The sequence below is a fragment of the Aquarana catesbeiana genome, linkage group LG12 (genome assembly GCF_042186555.1).
Source record: "Aquarana catesbeiana isolate 2022-GZ linkage group LG12, ASM4218655v1, whole genome shotgun sequence".
NCBI classification, from domain to species: domain Eukaryota; kingdom Metazoa; phylum Chordata; class Amphibia; order Anura; family Ranidae; genus Aquarana; species Aquarana catesbeiana.
Genome location: NC_133335.1, coordinates 136,824,878 through 136,847,321, shown reverse-complemented (window position 1 = coordinate 136,847,321; position 22,444 = coordinate 136,824,878). Strand labels below are relative to the sequence as shown.

At 44.1% G+C, this 22,444-nt stretch overlaps 1 protein-coding gene across 4 annotated transcripts in view; it reads right to left on the bottom strand.

The window, feature by feature from the left end:
* Positions 1–22,444, bottom strand: part of STARD3 (StAR related lipid transfer domain containing 3) — a 152,646-nt gene that overhangs the window by 82,671 nt on the left and 47,531 nt on the right. For 3 of the 4 annotated variants that reach the window (XR_012236931.1, XM_073608357.1, XM_073608355.1), the window contains one exon: positions 17,623–17,676. The exons of the other annotated variant lie outside the window; for it this stretch is intronic. Coding sequence is in view for 2 of the 3 variants with exons in the window: in XM_073608357.1 (XP_073464458.1) it covers positions 17,623–17,676 (54 nt within the window). In the remaining variant the exon portion in view is untranslated. The remainder of the gene's footprint in view (positions 1–17,622; positions 17,677–22,444) is intronic. 4 annotated transcript variants of the gene reach the window in all.

Sequence of the window (22,444 nt, the reverse complement as noted above, 5' to 3'; positions counted from 1 at the left end):
TAGAGGCAGAGAACACGGGCATATGGTAAATTGGGTCAGTGGACCAATATGATTGCAACATACTCATTTTAACTATGCCCATGTCGAGGGATAGGCGCAGAAAGGTCTTAAATTCGGAAACCGTAATTTGTTTACAATCTCTGGCAAGGGAGGACTGGGGATTAGCGGCAATGTATTGACCAGCATACAAATGACTTTGGTCCACAATAGATCTATACAGATCTTTGGTGAAAAACAGCGAATAAAAATCAAGTGATGTAAAATCAACTGTTTCCACTTGAATGCCGGGTTGGCCAGTGAATGGAGGAAGTACAGGTGCTGCAGAAGTGGTGGGCTCCAAATTAAGATTGGCGAATGCAGCAGGAAGGGCACTATGGGCTTGACGGGCCTGACTTTGTCTTCTTGGTTGCAGCAGGACACAACTTGTGCTTGCCACCTCACCAGCTTGAACTGCACTTATGGGACTTGCCACATCACCACGTGTTACTGCAGTGCTGGTTTGACTACGACCAGGGTGTACTAGGCTGCTGGTGCTTGCCAGTTCAGCAGGATGAGCGGCACTAGTACTTCTCTGCTCCATACGAGAGCCCTGCGGTTCTTGCACCTCAACAGCAGAAGAAGATCGGGGGCTGGTACGCCTGACCTTGGCAGGGACCACAACTCTGTCGTTAGAGCTATCTGTCATGGAGCCGCTGTCGTCTACAGGATCCTATTCTGAGTCTGAATCTGACAGATGAGTGACTTCCTCTTCACTATCTGTCATGCTCAGAAATGTGTAGGCCTCTTCACTAGTGTACCTTTGATTTGCCATTTTGGGCTCTAAATTTACTGGTACACTAGTGAGACTCACAGTTATGTGTGTTGTGTTTTGTAAGTGACAGTGATCGACCGATACTGCATTTGGGTGGGCTGGGATGGGCGGGGCAAAACGCAGGTGCTAGCAGGTATCTGGGCTGAACCTGCTAACACTGCGTTTTTGGGAACCCTAAACTGCTGGGGATGCTAGTATAGATCTGATCAGATCAGATATTGATCCGTTCAGATACTATACCACTAAAGGAGGTGTATGCTGTGTGCGTGGGTGTGAGCGGTACTGGCACAAATCTGACGCTGCCTGGGGCGACGCAGACCCTAACTGACCCTAAAACCTAACTGATATCACCCGCCAGGCGATCAGGGGGTTAAGCCTTTATTGGGTAATAAATGACGGGTAAAAAAAAAAAAACAAAAAAAACAAAAAAACAACCAGCGTCACCTGTAACACTTATACGGTGATCACTGGTGAAAGGGTTATCTAGGGGGCAATCAGGGGGTTAAAACCTTTATTAGGTAGTATATGGGGGTACCTGACGCTATAAAAAGCTGACGGTGAACCCAAATACTTACCTGGCTAACTAGCATCACCTGTGACACTAATACGGCGATCAGAAAAAAGATCTTAGTGACACTGGCGACAGGGGTTAACTGGGGGGTGATCAAGGGGTTAAACCTTTATTAGGGGGGTACCCTAGACCTAAAGGGGCCTACCACAAACTGCCCTACCACTTATAACAGTCACAAATGACACTAATGCAGTAAAAAAAATAAAAGACGATATTGGTGTCACTGTGATAGGGGGTGCAAGGGGGGGGTTTATGTGCCTATGTGTGCTAGTGTCAGTATAGTGCTGGTGCAGACTCACAGTAGATGTCTTCTCTCCTCGGAAGCCGGAAGGAAAAGGCTGCACGAGGAGAGATGACATCACTTCCTCTGCTTCTGTTTACATTACAGAAGCAGAGGAAGCTTCTCACTTGCCAGGAGCGATCGCGAGGGGATGGCCATGAATCAGTGGCCTCCCCCTCAGGATGGATCGCTCCTGGAACAATGCCGACCGCCACGGGCACGGGGGGGGGGGCGCAATCGTGCCCCCCCGCCTGTTGGAGGGGAGTAACGTACCCATATGTTACTCTGCCTGCCCGTGCCATTCTGCCGCAGTATATCTGCGTGAGGAGGTCGGCAAGTGGTTAAGGACCCTCAGGTGCAAGCTATCTGATCCCGGTGACTTATTAATGTTACATTTTTCTAGTCTCATTCTAATTCTGTCCTCTGTTAGCTATGAGGGTGCTTCCTGTGATGTGCCATGAGGACAAACACTGTCGTTTTGGTCACTGCAGCCCCCAGATTCCCTCGTGAAGACTAAGGAGAAGAATAAATTCAATACCTTCGCCATCTCCCCATCCTTTGTAACCAGATGTCCTTCCTCATTCTTTATGGGGGCCAATATGGCCTGTCCTCCCTTTTTTACTGTTTATATACTTAAAGAATTTTTTTAGATTTTTTTGGCTTCTTTTTTTTGCTCTCCTTTGCTAGGTGACTTTCGGGTTCTGTCTTAGCCGCTGTCACAGACCTAGCCAGAACAGAGGCTGTTGGAGAGGACTGTATGCAAGCCTGTTGCCCACCGATTATGGGCCCTAGCATTTGGGGGAATGGTGCTCTCTGTGAGCTGTATGCCTGGGGACCCTGGGGTTGGTGTTACTTTGGATTCAGCTCCATGTCCCCCCAAAACACACAGACTCTGGAACCCGTTATATGCCATATTAGAATGATAAGACTGAATTATACTGTTGGGACACATCCTGTGAGGAGATGCTAATGTCATCATCTCCACTCACCTGTCTGATGTCAGCTATAATGGGTTTAATGTAAATAAGTTTAGTCTAGGTTCTAAAAGGTATTCAACTCATTGTTGTTTGTTCTAATTAACCCTGTGTTGATGTTTATGGTAATGTGTGTTAATTGAATGAGCTGATCACATTGTCCTCTATACAATGTAGGAGACGGGACGACTCCTATTGGAGCTCATGTTAATTAGGTTATGTTTGTATTGTTAATTGTAATTAGCTCCAGCTATTGTGTTTATATTCCTGTGTGAAGCTCGGTGACCACAAGTCTGGGCGAAAGGTCATGTCTCAGCCACCTAGGCTGTATAAAGGATGAGATAATTAGCTCATGTTAATTAGGTTAGCTTTGAGTCAGCCTGGTGTATAAATGTGTGTGATATCTCAAATAAAAAACAGTTCTGATGTACTCCAAGACTGGTGTTGTCTAGTTCTTGGGGTTCCTATGGCCAGATCCATTGGACTTGTGTTCCAGAACTTAGGAAGCGGTATATGACGGAAGCACTCAAGCGGAGTGTGGGACCTTCCGTGACATTGGTGGCAGCAGTGGGATAGCTTCCTGAAGTCTGGGACATCCAAACCTCCAAATGGATCCAAGATCAGCATAGCAGACTTCAGTCACCCCAGCGGAGATATGGACCTGGCATCAGAATTCCCGGGGCTGCTGCGGATCATCCTTTCAACGTACACCAGGACTGTGTCTGAGGATGAATACCTGGAGCTCAGGCAGCTGATTCGGGTGGAGCTCTGGATTGCAGCCCTCCGTCTCGCTGGTATAAAACAGGGCAAGTGCTTTCCAACCCAAGAGCAACAGGCCAGTGACCAACGGGCATTGTGGATGGCATTCCTGGGAGAGCAGCCCCAGGAGCAATGGGTGACTGAGTTGGACAGGTTGGTCCAGCAGGAGATAGAGCTGGACAATCATTATCAGGCTCTGCAATGGCACGCAGAGGAAGGATATTTAGGGGAGACAACAGAATGCTCTCCGGAGGGATATGACTTTGGCGGCCCTGGATTGCTGTGGGAGAACCTTACAGATCTTTTTATGTTTGGCGATGAAGGGGAACCTGACCTTGAGGACCTGAGAGACTATAGAGAGTCTATGCTCGGTCTTGCAGGGGTCTCAGAGCTCAAACCTGATCTGGACCATTTGCTAAGGAAGGAACAGCATCTGGAAAGGGCATACAGGAAACTGCTAGAACAAGTTCAGCAGCATGCCAGAGAATCGGCAGTGGAAAATCCGGAGATTGCCGTCCCCAAACCTGAAGTGCTGACAACAGGGCAGAGCTCTGCTAACCTCTGCCCAGAAATGATAGCATCTTCTGGCTTCCATGGACAGGAGATGGTGAACCTCTATCCCCAGACATCAGTTGCAGAGACATGGGATTTGATAGACTTTTTTGCTGAGGAAAAACAACCTGATGAGCCTCCAGCAGAAGAGCTGCTATCAGGGCCAAAGTTCACTGTGTTCTGCCCAGCACCAACAGTGGCTTCGGCCTTCTTGAGAGAAGAGGTAGTCGGCCTTTCTCCCACAACACTGACAGGGACATGTGATTTTCTACCAGCAGCATCTATGGAATTAAAACAAACTTCTCCAGCTGAAGATCTGGTAACTGAACAGAGGGTCCAAGACCTCTGTCCCACACTTTTACCAATTCCAGAGACTGGGGATTTAATAGACGTTTCTGTAGAGGAGGAACCACCTGGAAAACCCCCAGCAGAAGTGCTGGCAACCGGACAGAGGGTCCAAGACCTCTGCCCCACACCTGCAGCAATTGTGGAGGCTCAGGGTGAGAAGATGGCAATCACTTCCCAGCAGCAGATACAGGGGGAGAAGGGAGAGGAGGTGTGTGTTGTCCCTCCCCAACAGTTGGCCAGGGTGGAGGAAGTGGGCTTTCCTCCCCAGCAAAGATCCGTGTACCTGGGAGACAGTACCATCGACATGTCATCCCAGCAGCCAGATGAGGGAATGGAAAAGGAAGCAGCCAGCTCACCTCCCCAATGGCAGCTACACAGTTTGGGAGTGGAGGAAGCCAGCCTCCTGCCCCAACAGTTAGCCGGAGCAGAGGATGCGGAGTCCCCAGCAGAAGTGCTGGCAACAGGGCAGAGTGCTACCAACCTCTGCCCAGCACCGGCAACAACTACAGAGTTCCAGGGAGGCGGGGCAGTCGGCCTCCCTCTCCAACAGTTAGCCGGAACAGATGGTGTGGGGTTTCCAGCAGAAGGGCTGGCAACAGGGCCGAGGACTGCTGGACTCTGCCCTCAACTAACAGAGGATGGATTTCCTGTGAAGGTGGATGGGACTTCAGTCTCCACCTGTATACCCCCAGGGATGCTGGGCAGTGGGCCCAGATCCCCAACAGCATGACAGAGTGAGCCCAGACACCCTGTCCTCTCTCCAGCGGCAGAAAGGATTCCAGGGAGAAAGGCCAGTCCAGGCCTCTCCCCAGCGGCAGATATGTTCTCTGAGAGAGGCAGAGGTTGGCTGGGTGAGTAATGCTTTGTTTGGAACAATTTATTTGGGGTACTGTGTGGGTACAGGCAGTAGAGGACTGGAGCTGTTTACTAACTTCGGAGTCAACCCGTCTGGGGTCTCCTCCTGTGTTAGTCTCCTGCCGAAAGGGGAGAAATGTCACAGACCTAGCCAGAACAGAGGCTGTTGGAGAGGACTGTATGCAAGCCTGTTGCCCACCGATTATGGGCCCTAGCATTTGGGGGAATGGTGCTCTCTGTGAGCTGTATGCCTGGGGACCCTGGGGTTGGTGTTACTTTGGATTCAGCTCCATGTCCCCCCAAAACACACAGACTCTGGAACCCGTTATATGCCATATTAGAATGATAAGACTGAATTATACTGTTGGGACACATCCTGTGAGGAGATGCTAATGTCGTCATCTCCACTCACCTGTCTGATGTCAGCTATAATGGGTTTAATGTAAATAAGTTTAGTCTAGGTTCTAAAGGTATTCAACTCATTGTTGTTTGTTCTAATTAACCCTGTGTTGATGTTTATGGTAATGTGTGTTAATTGAATGAGCTGATCACATTGTCCTCTATACAATGTAGGAGACGGGACGACTCCTATTGGAGCTCATGTTAATTAGGTTAATTAGGTTATGTTTGTATTGTTAATTGTAATTAGCTCCAGCTATTGTGTTTATATTCCTGTGTGAAGCTCGGTGACCACAAGTCTGGGCGAAAGGTCATGTCTCAGCCACCTAGGCTGTATAAAGGATGAGATAATTAGCTCATGTTAATTAGGTTAGCTTTGAGTCAGCCTGGTGTATAAATGTGTGTGATATCTCAAATAAAAAACAGTTCTGATGTACTCCAAGACTGGTGTTGTCTAGTTCTTGGGGTTCCTATGGCCAGATCCATTGGACTCGTGTTCCAGAACTTAGGAAGCGGTATATGACGGAAGCACTCAAGCGGAGTGTGGGACCTTCCGTGACAGCCGCCCTAATTGCACCCTTACATATCTTGTTGCATTCTTTGTAAAGTCTGAATGCTGATGATGATCTCACAGCCTTGTATTTTTTGAAGGACTTCTCCTTTGCCTTTATATGCATTTTTACATTAGAGTTAAGCCATCCAGGACTTTTGTTCACTCTTTACATTTATTTCCCAATGGGATGCACTGGCTAATGCCCTTATTTAATATGCTCTTAAAAGCAAACCCATCTCTCCTCAGCGTTTCTAAGATTTTATCCCAATTTATATCTTCCAGCAAGGTTGGTAGTTTAGGGAACTTGGCTCTTTTAAAATTCAGTGTCTTTGTGTTCCCCTTGTGTTTCCTATTGTGTGTTTATACTGAAGCCAATTGACCTGTGATAGCGGTTTCTTAAATTGCCCCATATTTCCACACCCGTGATCAGGTCTGTATTGTTGGTAATTAGTAGATCTTGTTTGTTGATGTGGAGGCCGCCGGCGCCCTTTACTGCTCGCCGACCAGCGGACGCAGTTTTACTGCGGCAGAATGGCACGGCTGGGCGAAACAACGTTACCTTACGACGCTTCGCCTTTTGGCCACTAGGGGCATGGGCATGCCGCCAGAGGCGCGCGCCCGCGGCGTGTGCCCAGTGGACGCGATGACCGCCGGGCTCCCGCGATTGTGACAGAGCGAGAACCAGGATCTGTGTGTGTAAACACACAGATCCCGGTTCTTTCAGGGGAGAGGAGACAGATCGTGTGTTCATACTATGTATGAACACTGATCTCTCTCTCCTCATAGACAGTCCAATCCCCCCACACTTAGAAACACACATAGGGAACACAGTTAACCCCTTGATCGCCCCCTAGTGTTAACCTCTTCCCTGCCAGTGACATTTACACAGTAATCAGTGCATTTTTATAGCACTGATAGTTGTATAATTGTCAATGGTTTAAAAAATGTGTCAAAAGTGTCCGATATGTCCGCCATAATGTCGCAGTCCCGATAAAAATCGCAGACCACCATTACTAGTAAAAAAAATAAATAATAAAAATGCCATAAATCTATCCCCTATTTTGTAGACGTTATAACTTTTGCGTAAACAAATCAATATATGCTTATTGCAATTTTTTTTACGAAAAATATGTAGAAGAATACATATCGGCCTAAACTGAGGAAAAAATTTGTTTTTTTGAGAAAAAAAATGTGGGATATTTATTATAGCAAAAAGTAAAAGATATTGTGTTTATTTCAAATTTGTGGCTCTTCTTTTGTTTATAGCGCAAAAAATAAAAACCGCAGAGGCGATCAAATACCATCAAAAGAAAGCTTTATTTGTGGGGGATAAAAAAAAAGGACAACAATTTTGCCTCGCACGACCGCACAATTGTTAGCTAAAGCGACGCAGTGCCGAATCGAAAAAAATGGCCTGGTCATTGGGCAGCCAAATCTTTCGGGGCTGAAGTGGTTAACAACCAGTGATTAGCAGGTTGTTTAGGCGCAGCCCTGGAAGCCAGCGGCCATGTCCTTAACAATGGATGAGTCATTAGCTTTCAACGGGATTTCCCGCTGACAACTAAATGTAAAATAATAAAATAAAATCATTTCAATACAAAAATGTAAAAAATACAGCCCTTTGAGTCTGGTATGGATTTTAAGATCGCCCCCCCCAATTCGGTTTTCAGGGGAGCACCCATGCCATGAACCATACTAGGTCACATGCCCAACAAGGTGGGGTGCTTTGGGGCAGTGGGGGATCTGCCCCCCCCCCCCAAAAGCACCTTGTCCCCACAACCCTGGCCGGTGTTTTTGGGGGTCGGTGGGTGGAGTAAAGGGGGCTTCCAGATTCCGATAAGACCGCTTTACCTAAGGGGGCCCCCCAGATCTTGCCCCCCATGTGAATAAGTATGGGGTACATAGTACCCCTACTCATTTACCAAGAGTGTAAAATAAAAAAAAATAAAAAATCAACTAAAAACACAAAACACCACAAGTTTCTGACAAGTCCTTTAATAAAAAAAGAAAAAGACATCTCCCGCCACCACCGCAGACCCGAAAAAAGAGAAAATTTTCAATGGGGTCATTGGGACCAGAGGTTTTATTTTTATTTGGGTCGGCTGTGGCGGCGAGTGGCGTAATTTATGATGGATCTACGCCCTGCCTCAAAAGCATCCCCCTATGTTGAGGGAATGTAGCCTGGTATGTTTTAGGAGGGGTGGGGTAGGGTTAGCTTGCTAATTCTCCCTTTGCTGGCCTGCCAGGCTGCATGCTCGGATAAGGGTCTGGTATGGATTTTAAGGGGACACCCTTTTACATTTTGTTGTGGGGGTTCCCCTTAAAATCCATACCAGACCCAAAGGGCCTAGTATGGATTGGGGGGGGGGACCCCCAGGACATTTTTTCACAATTTTGTAATGCCGGCAGTAGTACACGGTTTAGGAGATATTTGCAAAAGACAGGCACCGATGTCTACGGCGAAGTGGCGTTTCTAACGGCGATTGTGCCGTTAGTGGTGGCTCCCGCACGCATGCGCGGGAGTGACGTCATTGCGGCTCCGGCCAATCACAGCGCCGGAGCCGCGATACCCGGAAGGAAGATGGACGCTCAGTGGAAGAGGGGACAGCGGTGACTTCGCAGGCTGCTGTGTCAGGTAAGTGACACATAATGGGCTACAATGCGATGCATAGTAGCCCATTATGCTTTACCTTTGCAGGGAAACAAAGAGGAAGTAAAACCCATCAGGGTTTACTTCCTCTTTAAGGACACCAGTGGCCCTGCTCCTTATTGCTGCAGCTATTAAATGTAGCTTACACACTAGGCTAAACACTGCTAAATGCTGGAAAAAATGCTAAAACATTAGCGGTTGTTGTCCAGCGTTTTTATAGCAGTATTTAGCTTTCTAGTGTGCATGAGGGCTTAAGCTGGGTACACACAGGCTTAATGCCAGGGACAACGGCTGTTTAAAAAAAATAAAAATAGCCAACATTTGGCCCGACAAGAAGCCGGACGTTTAGCTGGCTTATGGCCATCCCCCTGTCAGTACACAACAGTTCAGCAGTGGAGATCGCTGAACTAACCTTGCATGGTTAGTACAGTGGCTCCGACCCGACCCGACAGGTTTTTTTGTACAACCCACGGGGTTGAACTAAAAAAAAAAAAACAAAAAAAAACAAAACTGATAGTGTGTACCCAGCTTTAGAACCACTTAAACTAAACTACTTTAAAAGATAATTTTCACGGGCTGACATTTATGACCTCCCTCTGTATAAACTTCTACTTGGCTGACGGAAAAATCAATACTTTTTGTGAAACAAGTAGATATAGTGCCATAAGTGAAACATGCAGAGCAAAGTCAAAAAGCCAGAGATTCTAAACTGCATGCTTGTTCTAAAGACAAACCACTGCATCAGCAAGACATCCAAAGATGAAGTACTTTGAGAAGGGCAGCTTCCAAACTTTCTCAGTAGCAGTAAATTTTTTTCTTTCATATGTGTGGAAAAGGCTCAGAAGACTTGTTTGGTTTTATTGGTTCTCAGTCTTGTTATATTTGAAAACAAGGAGTAAACTACGAACCACAGTTCTACTCCTGTTCCACAGTGCCTAGGTTAAAGGGAAACTGTCACTTTAACTAAAATACAAGCCCTACCAATGATATTAACACAGTGATGTAATAATTACTTTACAGTGACACAAATGTGACACTCTGCAACGTAATCCCTAAAATGAATCCCAAATTGACTGAGATGTATGTAGGTCTTACAGTGTTACTAAACCCAGTAACATGAAAATAGCTCATCCGCCCCCCCCCCCACCCCCACAGTGCCCACAGCTTATAAATCATCTTTTTACATTAGAATACTGCCACTATATACCTCTTTGAATGATCTGTATACCACGGTTACATGATAAAGTGCACAGTTTCTCCGGTGCTGAGAGATCAGGAAGGAGGAGGTTCCCACTGCAGCCTGTATACATGCCCACATGTGTGATGTCAATATCATGTGACCTGGCTATCTCTGAGAACAAGTAACTGTTCTTTCCAGCATAAAAGACACAACTGAGCATGTGCAGGTCGGCTACTCTGCCTGTGTTAGATGGCCTTCCCCAGATAGACAGAGCAAGAGGGAAGGATCTATGCATACAGGATATATACGTCCTAACTTTTAAGAGGGATTTTTTTGTTATGGGATCACCCTGGTATCCTCTTTTTCAGCGGACGGTTCGGTTTCCAATAATAGTGGTCTCTGTGGCGGATTCGACCCTCTCCCGCTGATCGGATCCTTCTCCTTCCTGGGTATGGAGACGAGTGAGGGGAAGATGGCCCCCTCCCATCTCCAAACCATTGCAGGGAGGAAGCAACGTCAAACCGTTACTTCCGCCCATAGCTCTTAAAGGGCCATTTAAAGAAAAAAAAAATTTTTTTTTTGTTTATTGCATTTTAGTGTAAATATGAGATCTGAGGTCTTTTGGACCCCAGATCTCATATTTAAGAGATCCGGGGTCAAAAAAGAATTTTCTATTACAAGGGATGTTTACATTCCTTGTAATAGGAATAAAAGTGACACAATTTTTTATTTTTTTTTTAACCACTTGAGCGCCGGACCATTATGCTGCCTAAGGACCAGAGGTGTTTTTCCAATTTGGCACTGCGTCGCTTTAACTGCTAATTGCGCGGTCATGCAATGCTGTACCCAAACGAAAATTGCGTCCTTTTCTTCCCACAAATAGAGCTTTCTTTTGATGGTATTTGATCACCTCTGTCGGTTTTATTTTTTGCGCTATAAACGGAAAAAGACCGAAAATTTTGAAAAAAAATGATATTTTCTACTTTTTGTTATAAAAAAAATCCAATAAACTAAATTTTAGTCATACATTTAGGCCAAAATGTATTCGGCCACATGTCTTTGGTAAAAAAAATGTCAATAAGCGTATATTTATTGGTTTGCGCAAAAGTTATAGCGTCTACAAACTAGGGTACATTTTCTGTAATTTACACAGCTTTTAGTTTATGACTGCCTATGTCATTTCTTGAGGTGCTAAAATGGCAGGGCAGTACAAACCCCCCCCAAATGACCCCATTTTGGAAAGTAGACACCCCAAGGAAATTGCTGAGAGGCATGTTGAACCCATTGAATATTTATTTTTTTTGTCCCAAGTGATTGAATAATGACAAAAAATAAATAAATAAATATTTACAAAAAGTTGTCACTAAATGATATATTGCTCACACAGGCCATGGGCCTATGTGGAATTGCACCCCAAAATACATTCAGCTACTTCTCCTGAGTATGGGGATACCACATGTGTGGGACTTTTTGGGAGCTTAGCCGCGTACGGGGCCCCGAAAACCAAGCACCGCCTTCAGGATTTCTAAGGGTGTAAATTTTTGATTTCACTCTTCACTGCCTATCACAGTTTCGGAGGCCATGGAATGCCCAGGTGGCACAAAACCCCCCATTTTGGAAAGTAGACACCCCAAGCTATTTGCCGAGAGGCATATTGAGTCCATGGAATATTTTATATTTTGACACAAGTTGCGGGAAAGTGACACTTTTTTTTTTTTTTTTTTTGCACAAAGTTGTCACTAAATGATATATTGCTCACACAGGCCATGGGCATATGTGGAATTGCACCCCAAAATACATTTAGCTGCTTCTCCTGAGTATGGGGATACCACATGTGTGGGACTTTTTGGGAGCCTAGCCGCGTACGGGGCCCCGAAATCCAATCACCGCCTTCAGGATTTCTAAGGGTGTAAATTTTTGATTTCACTCTTCACTGCCTATCACAGTTTCGGAGGCCATGGAATGCCCAGGTGGCACAAAACCCCCCATTTTGGAAAGTAGACACCCCAAGCTATTTGCCGAGAGGCATATTGAGTCCATGGAATATTTTATATTTTGACACAAGTTTCGGGAAAGTGACACTTTTTTTTTTTTTTTTTTTGCACAAAGTTGTCACTAAATGATATATTGCTCACACAGGCCATGGGCATATGTGGAATTGCACCCCAAAATACATTTAGCTGCTTCTCCTGAGTATGGGGATACCACATGTGTGGGACTTTTTGAGAGCCTAGCCGCGTACGGGGCCCCGAAATCCAATCACCGCCTTCAGGATTTCTAAGGGTGAAAATTTTTGATTTCACTCTTCACTGCCTATCACAGTTTCGGAGGCCATGGAATGCCCAGGTGGCACAAACCCCCCCAAATGACCCCATTTTGGAAAGTAGACACCCCAAGCTATTTGCTGAGAGGCATGGTGAGTATTTTGCAGCTCTCATTTGTTTTTGAAAATGAAGAAAGACAAGAAAAAACATTTTTTTTTTTCTTTTTTCAATTTTCAAAACTTTGTGACAAAAAGTGAGGTCTGCAAAATACTCACTATACCTCTCAGCAAATAGCTTTGGGTGTCTACTTTCCAAAATGGGGTCATTTGGGGGGGTTTTGTGCCATCTGGGCTTTCCATGGCCTCCGAAACTGTGATAGGCAGTGAAGAGTGAAATCAAAAATTCACGCCCTTAGAAAGCCTGAAGGCGGTGCTTGGTTTTCGGGGTCCCGTACGCGGCTAGGCTCCCAAAAAGTCTCACATGTGGTATCCCTGTACTCAGGAGAAGCAGCCGAATGTATTTTGGGGTGTAATTTCACATATTCCCATGGCATGTTTGTGCAATATATCATTTAGTGACAACTTTGTGCAAAAAAAAAAAAAAATATTTGTCTCCTTCCCGCAACTTGTGTCGCAATATAAAATATTCCATGGACTCGACATGCCTCTCAGCAAATAGCTTGGGGTGTCTACTTTCCAAAATGGGGTCATTTGGGGGGGGTTTGAACTGTCCTGGCATTTTATGCACAACATTTAGAAGCTTATGTCACACATCACTCACTCTTCTAACCACTTGAAGACAAAGCCCTTTCTGACACTCATTGTTTACATGAAAAAGTAATTTTTTTTTGCAAAAAAATTACTTTGAACCCCCAAACATATATTTTTTTTAAAGCAAATGCCCTACAGATTAAAATGGTGGGTGTTTCATTTTTTTTTTTTTCACACAGTATTTGCGCAGCGATTTTTCAAACGCATTTTTTGGGGAAAAAACACACTTTTTTAAATTTTAATGCACTAAAACACACTATATTGCCCAAATGTTTGATGAAATAAAAAAGATGATCTTAGGCCGAGTACATGGATACCAAACATGACATGCTTTAAAATTGCGCACAAACGTGCAGTGGCAACAAAATAAATACATTTTTAAAAGCCTTTAAAAGCCTTTACAGGTTACCACTTTAGATTTACAGAGGAGGTCTACTGCAAAAATTACTGCCCTCGATCTGACCTTCGCGGCGATACCTCACATGCATGGTGCAATTGCTGTTTACGTTTGACGACAGACCGCCGCTTGCGTTCGCCTTAGCGCGAGAGCAGGGGGCGACAGGGGTGCTTTTTTTTTTTTTTTCTTTATTATTTTTTTGCTTTTTTATCTTATTTTTAAACTGTTCCTTTAATTTTTTTTTTTTTTTTAATCATTTTTATTGTTATCTCGGGGAATGTAAATATCCCCTATGATAGCAATAGGTAGTGACAGGTACTCTTTTTTGAAAAAAATGGGGTCTATTAGACCCTAGATCTCTCCTCTGCCCTCAAAGCATCTGACGACACCAAGGTCGGTGTGATAAAATGCTTCCCCAATTTCCCAATGGCGCTATTTACATCCGGCGAAATCTAAGTCATAAAATGCTCGTAGCTTCCGGTTTCTTAGGCCATAGAGATGTTTGGAGCCACTCTGGTCTCTGATCAGCTCTATGGTCAGCTGGCTGAATCACCGGCTGCATTCTCAGGTTCCCTGTTGAGACAGGAGAGCCAGAGAAACACATGGAAGACGGTGGGGGGGGGGCATTCCCTCCCACGGCTTGTAAAAGCAGTCTAGAGGCTAATTAGCCGCTAGGATTGCTTTTACATGAAAGCCGACCGCTGGCTGAAAAGAATGATACCAAGATGATACCTAAACCTGCAGGCATCATTCTGGTATAACCATTCAAAGTCGTGAATGGCGTACCTGAAGACAAAAAAATGGTTAACAATAAAGCACAGTAAACGGTAAAGTATAAAAAATTGCATACCTGAAAAGCAAACATGATAAAACATAATAACAATAAAACATTGCAGAATAGAATACAGTAAAAAAGAGCAGAACAATAGAGAGAGAGAATAGAGAGAGAGAGAACAATGAAACGACAACTATTTTTTTTTATTTTATATATATATATTTTTTTTTTTTTACACTTTTTTTGTAACTAACTTTTATAACGGTAACCGGTTCCAGGTTCGGGTCTCTCAAAATGCGATGGCATCTTGGGAGACCCTGTGAAAGTGTGCCTAGTCTGTGCAATGCTGTACCCTACGCTAATACTCAACTAGTGAATGGTAGCGTTCAAAACATTCACCAATGCAAAGACCAGGATTGTCAGGACAGGAGGGACAATAATAGCGGGTGTCACGCCTATATCCACGCTTGCTGCAGACACATCTTTTTTGGGGGGGTTCGTTGGGTAGGGGTACTCGGGAGGACATAAAGAAAATGCCTCTCATGCAGCCGACTGCATTTGGTTGGGGATGTGAATGGGGGAAGTACGGGCGCTGCAGAAGCGGTGGGTTTCCAATTAGGATTGGCGAATGCAGCAGGAAGGGCATTATGGGCACGACGGGCCTGTGTTTGTCTTCTTGGTGGCAGCGGGACACTACTTGTGCTTGCCACCTCACCAGCTTGAACTGCACTTATGGGACTCGCCACGTCACCAAGTGTTACTGCAGTGCTGGTTTGACTACGACCGGGGTGTACTAGGCCACTGGCGCTTGCCAGTTCAATAAAAAGCTACCAAAAAAACTGTTAGCGATCGCAGGGATCAGGCCTGACTCTGCGAACGCTGCAGTTATGCATTTAGTGTTTTGTAAGTGTCAGTGATCGATCGATACTGCACTTGGGTGGGCTGGGCCGGGCGGAGGGGCAAAACGCAGGTGCTAGCAGGTATCTGGGCTGATCCCGCTAACACTGCGTTTTTGGGAACCCTAAACTGCTGGGGATGCTAGTATAGATCTGATCGGACCAGATATTGATCCGTTCAGATACCATACCACTAAGGGAGCTGTACGGTGCGTGCGTGGGTGTTAGCGCTACTGGGGCTAACCTGATGCTGCCTGGGGCTGGTGCTTGCCAGTTCACCAAAACGCTACCAAAAAAACTGTTAGCGATCGCAGGGATCAGGCCTGACTCTGCGAACGCTGCAGTTATGCGTTTAGTGTTTTGTAAGTGACAGTGATCGATCGATACTGCACTTGGGTGGGCTGGGCGGAGGGACAAAACGCAGGTGCTAGCAGGTATCTGGGCTGATCCCGCTAACACTGCGTTTTTGGGAACCCTAAACTGCTGGGGACGCTAGTATAGATCTGATCGGATCAGATATTGATCCGATCAGATACTATACCACTAAGGGAGGCGTATGCTGCGTGCGTGGGTGTTAGCGGTACTGGCGCTAATCTGACGCTGCCTGGGGCGACGCATATCACCGCCGGGCGATCAGGGGGCTAAACCTTTATTCGGTAATAAACGGCGGGTGCCCTGACACTATAAAAAATAAACAAACTAACCAGCGTCACCCGTAACAGTTATACAGTGATCAGTGGTGAAAGGGTTAACTAGGGGGCCATCAAGTGGTTAAAACATTTATTCGGTAGTATATGGGGGTCCCTGTCGCTATAAAACGCTGACGGCGAACCTAAATATTTAGGTCCCTAACTAGCGTCACCAGCGACACTAATACAGCGATCAGAAAAATGATCGCTTAGCGACACTGGTGACAGGGGGTGATCAAGGGGTTAAAACTTTATTAAGGGGGGTTAGGGGGGTATCCTAGACCTACAGGGGGCTAATACTAACTGTCCCAACACTAACTGTCACAAACTGACACCAATGCAGTAATCAGAAAAACAAAAAAAAAAACAAAAAACTGCTGGTGTCAGTTTGTGACAGGGGGTGGGGGGGTGATCGGGGTGTTTTGTGTGCCTGGCATGTTCTACTGTGTGTGTAGTGTTGTGCACTAACATACCTGTCTTCTCTCCTCGGGCCGGAACGGAAATTACCGAGCCGAGGAGAGATGACATCATTTCCTTTGCTGCTGTTTAGCATACAGCAGCAAAGGAATGATTCGATTGGCCGGCGGCGATCACGAGGGGGGGGCCACGAACGGATGGCCTCCCCCTCACCTCCGATCGCCGTGGGACAAAAGACGACCGCCTCGGTCACCGGGGGGGGGTCCGATCAGACCCCCCACCCGCGGAAGGCAAATCACGTACATGTACGTGATTTTGCCTGTCCGTGCCACCTTGCCGACGTACATCGGCGTGAGGCGGTCGTCAAGTGGTTAAAGAACAGTGTAAAAATAAAAAGTAAAAAAAAATTTTTTTTAAACGCGCCCTATCCCGCCAAGCTCGCGTGTAGAAGCGAAAGCATACATGATAGCGTCCGCATATGAAAACGGCATTCAAACCACACACATGAGGTATCGCCACGATCGGTAGAGTGAGAGCAAGAATTCTACCCCTAGACCTCCTTTGTAACTCAAAACATGCAACCTGTAAACTTTTTTAAACATTGCCTATGGAGATTTTTAAGGGTAAAAGTTTGTTACAATTCCATGAGCGGCGCAATTTTGAAGCATGACATGTTGGGTATCAATTTACTCTGCGTAACATTACCTTTCACAATATAAAAAAAAAATGGGCTAACTTTACTGTTTTCTTATTTTTTAATTCAAAAAAATTTATTTTTTTCCAAAAAAAGTGCGCTTGTAAGACCGCTGCGCAAATACGGTGTGACAAAAAGTATTGCAACGACCGCCATTTTATCGTCTAGGGTGTTAGAAAAAAAATGTACAATGTTTCTAAGTAATTTTCTAGCAAAAAAAAAAAATGTTTTTAACTTGTAAACAACAAATCTCAGAAAGACGCTCAGTCCTTAAGTGGTTAAGTTCCACAGTGAGTATAACAAGCATGCTATGCTGCATATACAAACTGATTTTGCTGTTGTGGGTTTAGTGACACTTTAACAATGAACTTTTCTTATTTGCTACCTGTTCCAGTTGTACATTGAACAGACCAAACTGAGAAGTGTTTAAATCTGTTTGATAAGTACAAAAAAAAGAAAAAAAAATCACTGATTACGTCAGAAATTCAGAGCTGTCCTGTGTCTTTTGCACAATTTATAGGTTATCTCAAAGTACCCTAATAGTTATCATGGATTAAAGGATGATCAGACTTTATGTCATGCAAATCTACGAGTAGCGGTGGTTTAGTAGTTTAGCAAAAGACTGTTGAGAGGGCTGACACCACTTTGTCCACAAAAAAGTTGTGTGTTGTCAGTCCACTACAGAAGCTGAGTGCATTTCTGTCAGATCAAGAGGCATTTTTCTGTACTTGCAAGGTCTTTACCAGCATAAAACTTGGAACATGTATTTTTTTTCACTGTATACTCACCTGTGACATTATGACTTTAGCAATAAGAAATGCACTGGTCACCAAGGTTGTAATCTGAAAGACATCAACATTATTTTATAACAGGATTGTATTTTTCAGTACAGTGTAAAAACCATTACTTTAACTGCCTAGTATTACTACCCATGGCTAAATGTGTGAATGAGCCCCAAGTGATCCTTGATCCCCTCATGGCCAAACATTAGTTGCAGCCAGCTAACTGCTTTTGCTTTCCTGCAATGTTTGGTAGGCCTATACTTGCTGGAGCTACACGCTCATTTGTACCACCTTCTGAACATTCCTATGCACTGCAGCATGGCTACAAACCTGATCCCAATCAACATGCTTTAAAGTAGAACTATAGGCAAAACTTCTTTCATTTTGGATAGAGTAACGGAGGGTTATAACCCCTGTCAAAAAAAAATTCTCCCAGTGTCCCATTGCCAAACAGGAAGTGAGAGGAAATACCTGCAAATTAAGGTAATTCCTCGGGGACCCTCAGCTCACCAAAACTAGTGTCCCCGTTGGAAGCATTTCTGGGGACAACTCAAAAGTTGGGATTTTCTTTTACTTTCACTTTCAATGATAATGGTAAACAGGACAAACAGAGAGGTTGAATTTCCTTAATGGGGGCACAGATAGCAGTAAAAACTGACAGGTGTTCAAATCACTCTCCACTCTATACAAAAAAAAACTTTAAAAAAAATGAAAAAAAAAAAAAAAAGTGTTGGCTTTAGTTTTACTTTAACCACTTCCCGACCGGTGTACGCCGATGTACGTCGGCAGAATGGCACAGCTGGGCAAATGGACTTACAGGTAAGTCCATTTGAATTCCCCACCATGCCAATGCGGGCGCGCGCGCGTGCCGGTCAGGAGCTCCGTGAGTCAGGTCGCGGGTCCCGCGGACTCAATCACCGCGGGGATACCTGCGATTGCCTCACGGAGAGGACGAATGGGGAGATGCTGATGTAAACAGCATCTCCCCGTTCTGCCTAGTGACAAGTGTCACTGATCACAGCTCCCTGTCATCGGGAGCAGTGATCAGCGTAGTGACACAGCTAGCCCATCCCCCCTACAGTTAGTAATCACTCCCTAGTACTGACTTAACCCCTCCCCGCCCCCTAGTGGTTAACCCCTTCACTGCCAGTGTCATTTACACAGTAATCAGTGCATTTTTATTCGCACTGATCGCAGTATAAATGACAATGGTCCCAAAAATGTGTCAAAAATGTCCAACATGTCCGCCATAATGTCGCAGTCACAATAAAAATCGCTGATCGCCATTACTAGTAAAAAAAAAAAATTAATAAAAATGCCATAAAACTATCCCCTATTTTGTAAACGCTATAACTTTTGCGCAAACCAATCAATAAACGCTTATTGCAATTTTTTTTACCAAAAATATGTAGAAGAATATGTATTGGCCTAAACTGAGGGAAAAAATGTTTTTCTATATATTTTTGGGAGATATTTATTATAGCAAAATGTAAAAAATAATGCGTTTTTTTCAAAATTGTCGCTCTTATTTTGTTTATAGCGCAAAAAATAAAAAATCGCAGAGGTGATCAAATACCACCAATAGAAAGCTCTATTTGTGGGAAAAAAAGGATGTCAATTTTGTTTGAAAACCACGTCGCCCGACCGCGCAATTGTCAGTTAAAGCGACGCAGTGCCAAATCGCAAAAAGTGCTCTGGTCAGGAAGGGGGTAAAATCTTCCGGAGCTGATGTGGTTAAAAGAGTTCCACACAAAAATGGAACTTCCGCTTTTCCAGTTCTTCCCCCCCTCCGTTGTCACATTTGGCACCTTTTTAGGGGGGAGCAGATACCTGTCTAATACAGGTATTTGCTCCCACTTCCAGTGATAGATTGCCGCAGATTCCGCAGCGATCTACGCCATGTCCGGCCCCTCCTCCATCCCCCCGCTGTCTTCTGGGAGACACAGGTCCCAGAAGACAGCAGGGACCAGTAAGGATGCGCAGCGCGACTCGCGGATGCGCAGTAGGGAACCAGGCTGTAAAGCCGCCAGGCTTCACTTCCTGATTCCCTTATTGAAGATGCCGTCGCCTCCACCTGGGAGCCGAGGGACAGATCGGCTTCAGGTGAGGACATCGCGAGCGCCCTGGAGAGGTAAGTGTCCTAATATTAAAAGTCAGCTGCTGCAGTATTTGTGGCGGCTGACTTAATTTTTTTTTTTTTTGGCGGAACTCTGCTTTACTTTAAAATGTATGTAAAAATAAAAACGTAGAATTAAATATAAAATGTTAGGGATAGTTGACTGGGTCCTGATGAAAAGACCCTACCATAAATGGTAAGTCAAGACCAGAAAGAGGTCGGTGTGCTACACCCTCTGTCTCTCCCAATATAGAGACATAGAGATGGAGGAAAATGACAAAGTAAAAGGTAGTAATATGAAATCACCACGTGAATAAATTGCACCTAATGTGCTGAAATAAACTGTGTTACATCCTCTGTCTGATGGTCTCAGGGTGTGTTGGAATAGACAAATGTAAAAATATATATAAATGCCAAACGTCTAAACAAATGCAATGATATAGAAAAACACTATTTAGTGTTACACCCCCTTAAAGTTGCTGAACTTCAGGATAGGGTGTCCCACTTTGTGCTACACCCTCTGGAGTTAGTATAAGCAGTTAATATTGGGAGAGACAGAGTGTGTAGCACACCCACCTCTTTCTGGTCTTGACTTACCATTTATGGGAGGGTCTTTTCATCGGGACCCAGTCAACTATCCCTAACATTTTATATTTAATTTTACGTGTTTATTTTTACATACATTTTAAGGGAAACAGCGCCACGTCTACATACCAGGGTATTCATCTGCCAATCCCTAAAATACCGTTATCACATTTTATTTGTGGACTCCGTAGCACAGTGTCATTTACGTTTTTCTATGGAACGCTGCTTTAACCACTTCAAGACCAGGCCTATTTCTGGCACTTTTTGCTTACAAGTTAAAATCTGTATTTTTTGCTAGAAAATGACTTAGAACACGCAAACATTATATATATATATATATATATATATATATATATATATATATATATATATATATATATATATATATATATATATATATATATATATTTAGCAGAGACCCTGGAGAATAAAATGGCAGTCGTTGCAATATTTTTTGACACTGTATTTGTACAGCAGTCTTTCATATGCAATTTTTTGGGGAAAAAAAGCTTCAATAAATAATGAAAAATAAAAATCTATAAAGTTAGCACAATTTTTTGCATAACGTGAAAGATGATGTTACGCCGAGTAATAGATACCCAACATGTCATGATTTAAATTTGCACACACTTGTGGAATGGCGACAAACTACGGTACGTAAAAAATCTCCATAGATGACGGTTTTAAAAATGTTATTGGTTATCCGTTTAGAGTTACAGAGGGGGTATTGTACTAGAATTATTGATCTTGCTCTAACCATCATGGCAATACCTTACACGTATGGTTTGAGCACTGTTTACATTTGTGGGCGTAACATAGGTATGGATTAGCTTTGGCGCGTGAGATTCTCTCTTTATTTTTATTCACACTGTCCCTTTAAAAAACATTTTTCTGATTACTTTTATTGCTGTCACAAGTAATGTAAAACATCCCTTGTGACAGTAATAGGCAGTGACAGGTACTCTTTAAAGAGGGCTCTAGGATCTAAAAGACCCCAAACCCCTCCTCTGCACTTAAAAGTATTCAAAAACGCCAAGATCTGCATTTTTAAATGCTGTGGATTTCTTAAAAATGGCACCGTTGGCTGCCGTGTAAACCAGAAGGGAGGTTGTGACGTTGCTTCCGGGGTACTACATTAGAGACCCGATCAAAGCCCATTCTGACAGCTTAGTGAATGTGGTGAAGTTTCACTGTGCAAAGAATACGCAAGTCAGCAGAACTTCACCTCATTCACTAAACTCTGGGGCACATTTCCTTGCAAAATGAGAAGGATATTACCCTTAACCACTTCAGCTCAGAAAGGTTTTACCCCCTTTACGGCCAGGCAATATTTTTGTTATTTGGCACTGCGCTACTTTAAAAGACAATTGCGGGGCCATGCAACGCTGTACCCAAATGAAATTTATATCATTTTTTGTTTTTCACACAAGTAAAGCCGTCTATTGGTGGTATTTAATTATTTACTTTCTGCTATAAAACATATCTAATAAAAAAAGTTAAAAAAAAATATAATTTCATCATAAAATGAGGCCAAAATGAATTCTGCTATATGTCAATCCCAATAAGTGTATATGGATTGTAGATGCTATAACTTTCACGCAAACCAAATGATGGTAAATATTCTGGTACTTTTTTATTTTTTATTCTACTAATGGCAGCGATCAGCGACTTATAATGGAACTATAATGGTGCGGTGGGCAATCTGACATGAATGCTGGGGTGACTAATTACCACTGACACTAATCAGTGCTAAACTAGTAACACTGTACTAATGACACTGGCTGGGAAGGGGTTAACTTTTAGGGGCAATCAAAGGCTTAACTGTGTGCCTAACAATGTTTACTGTGTGTGCTGTGTAAGGTTTTCACTAAGCGATGCACCCATTTTTTTACTCCCTGCTTTGTTTACCTACACACAGCTCTCCTCAGTCATTCGCTCAGGATCACGTACATGTATGCAATCCAGGGCAGGGAGCCCGCTCTGTCACAGTACATCTGCGGTAGGTGGTCCTCAAGTGGTTAAGTAACTCAACTCGATTGTGTATGTAAGTTTAGACTTGATCCACTGAGATTTATTAACCCTTTATGACCAGGGGTCATTGAAACAGATACATTTAGCCATTTCAGT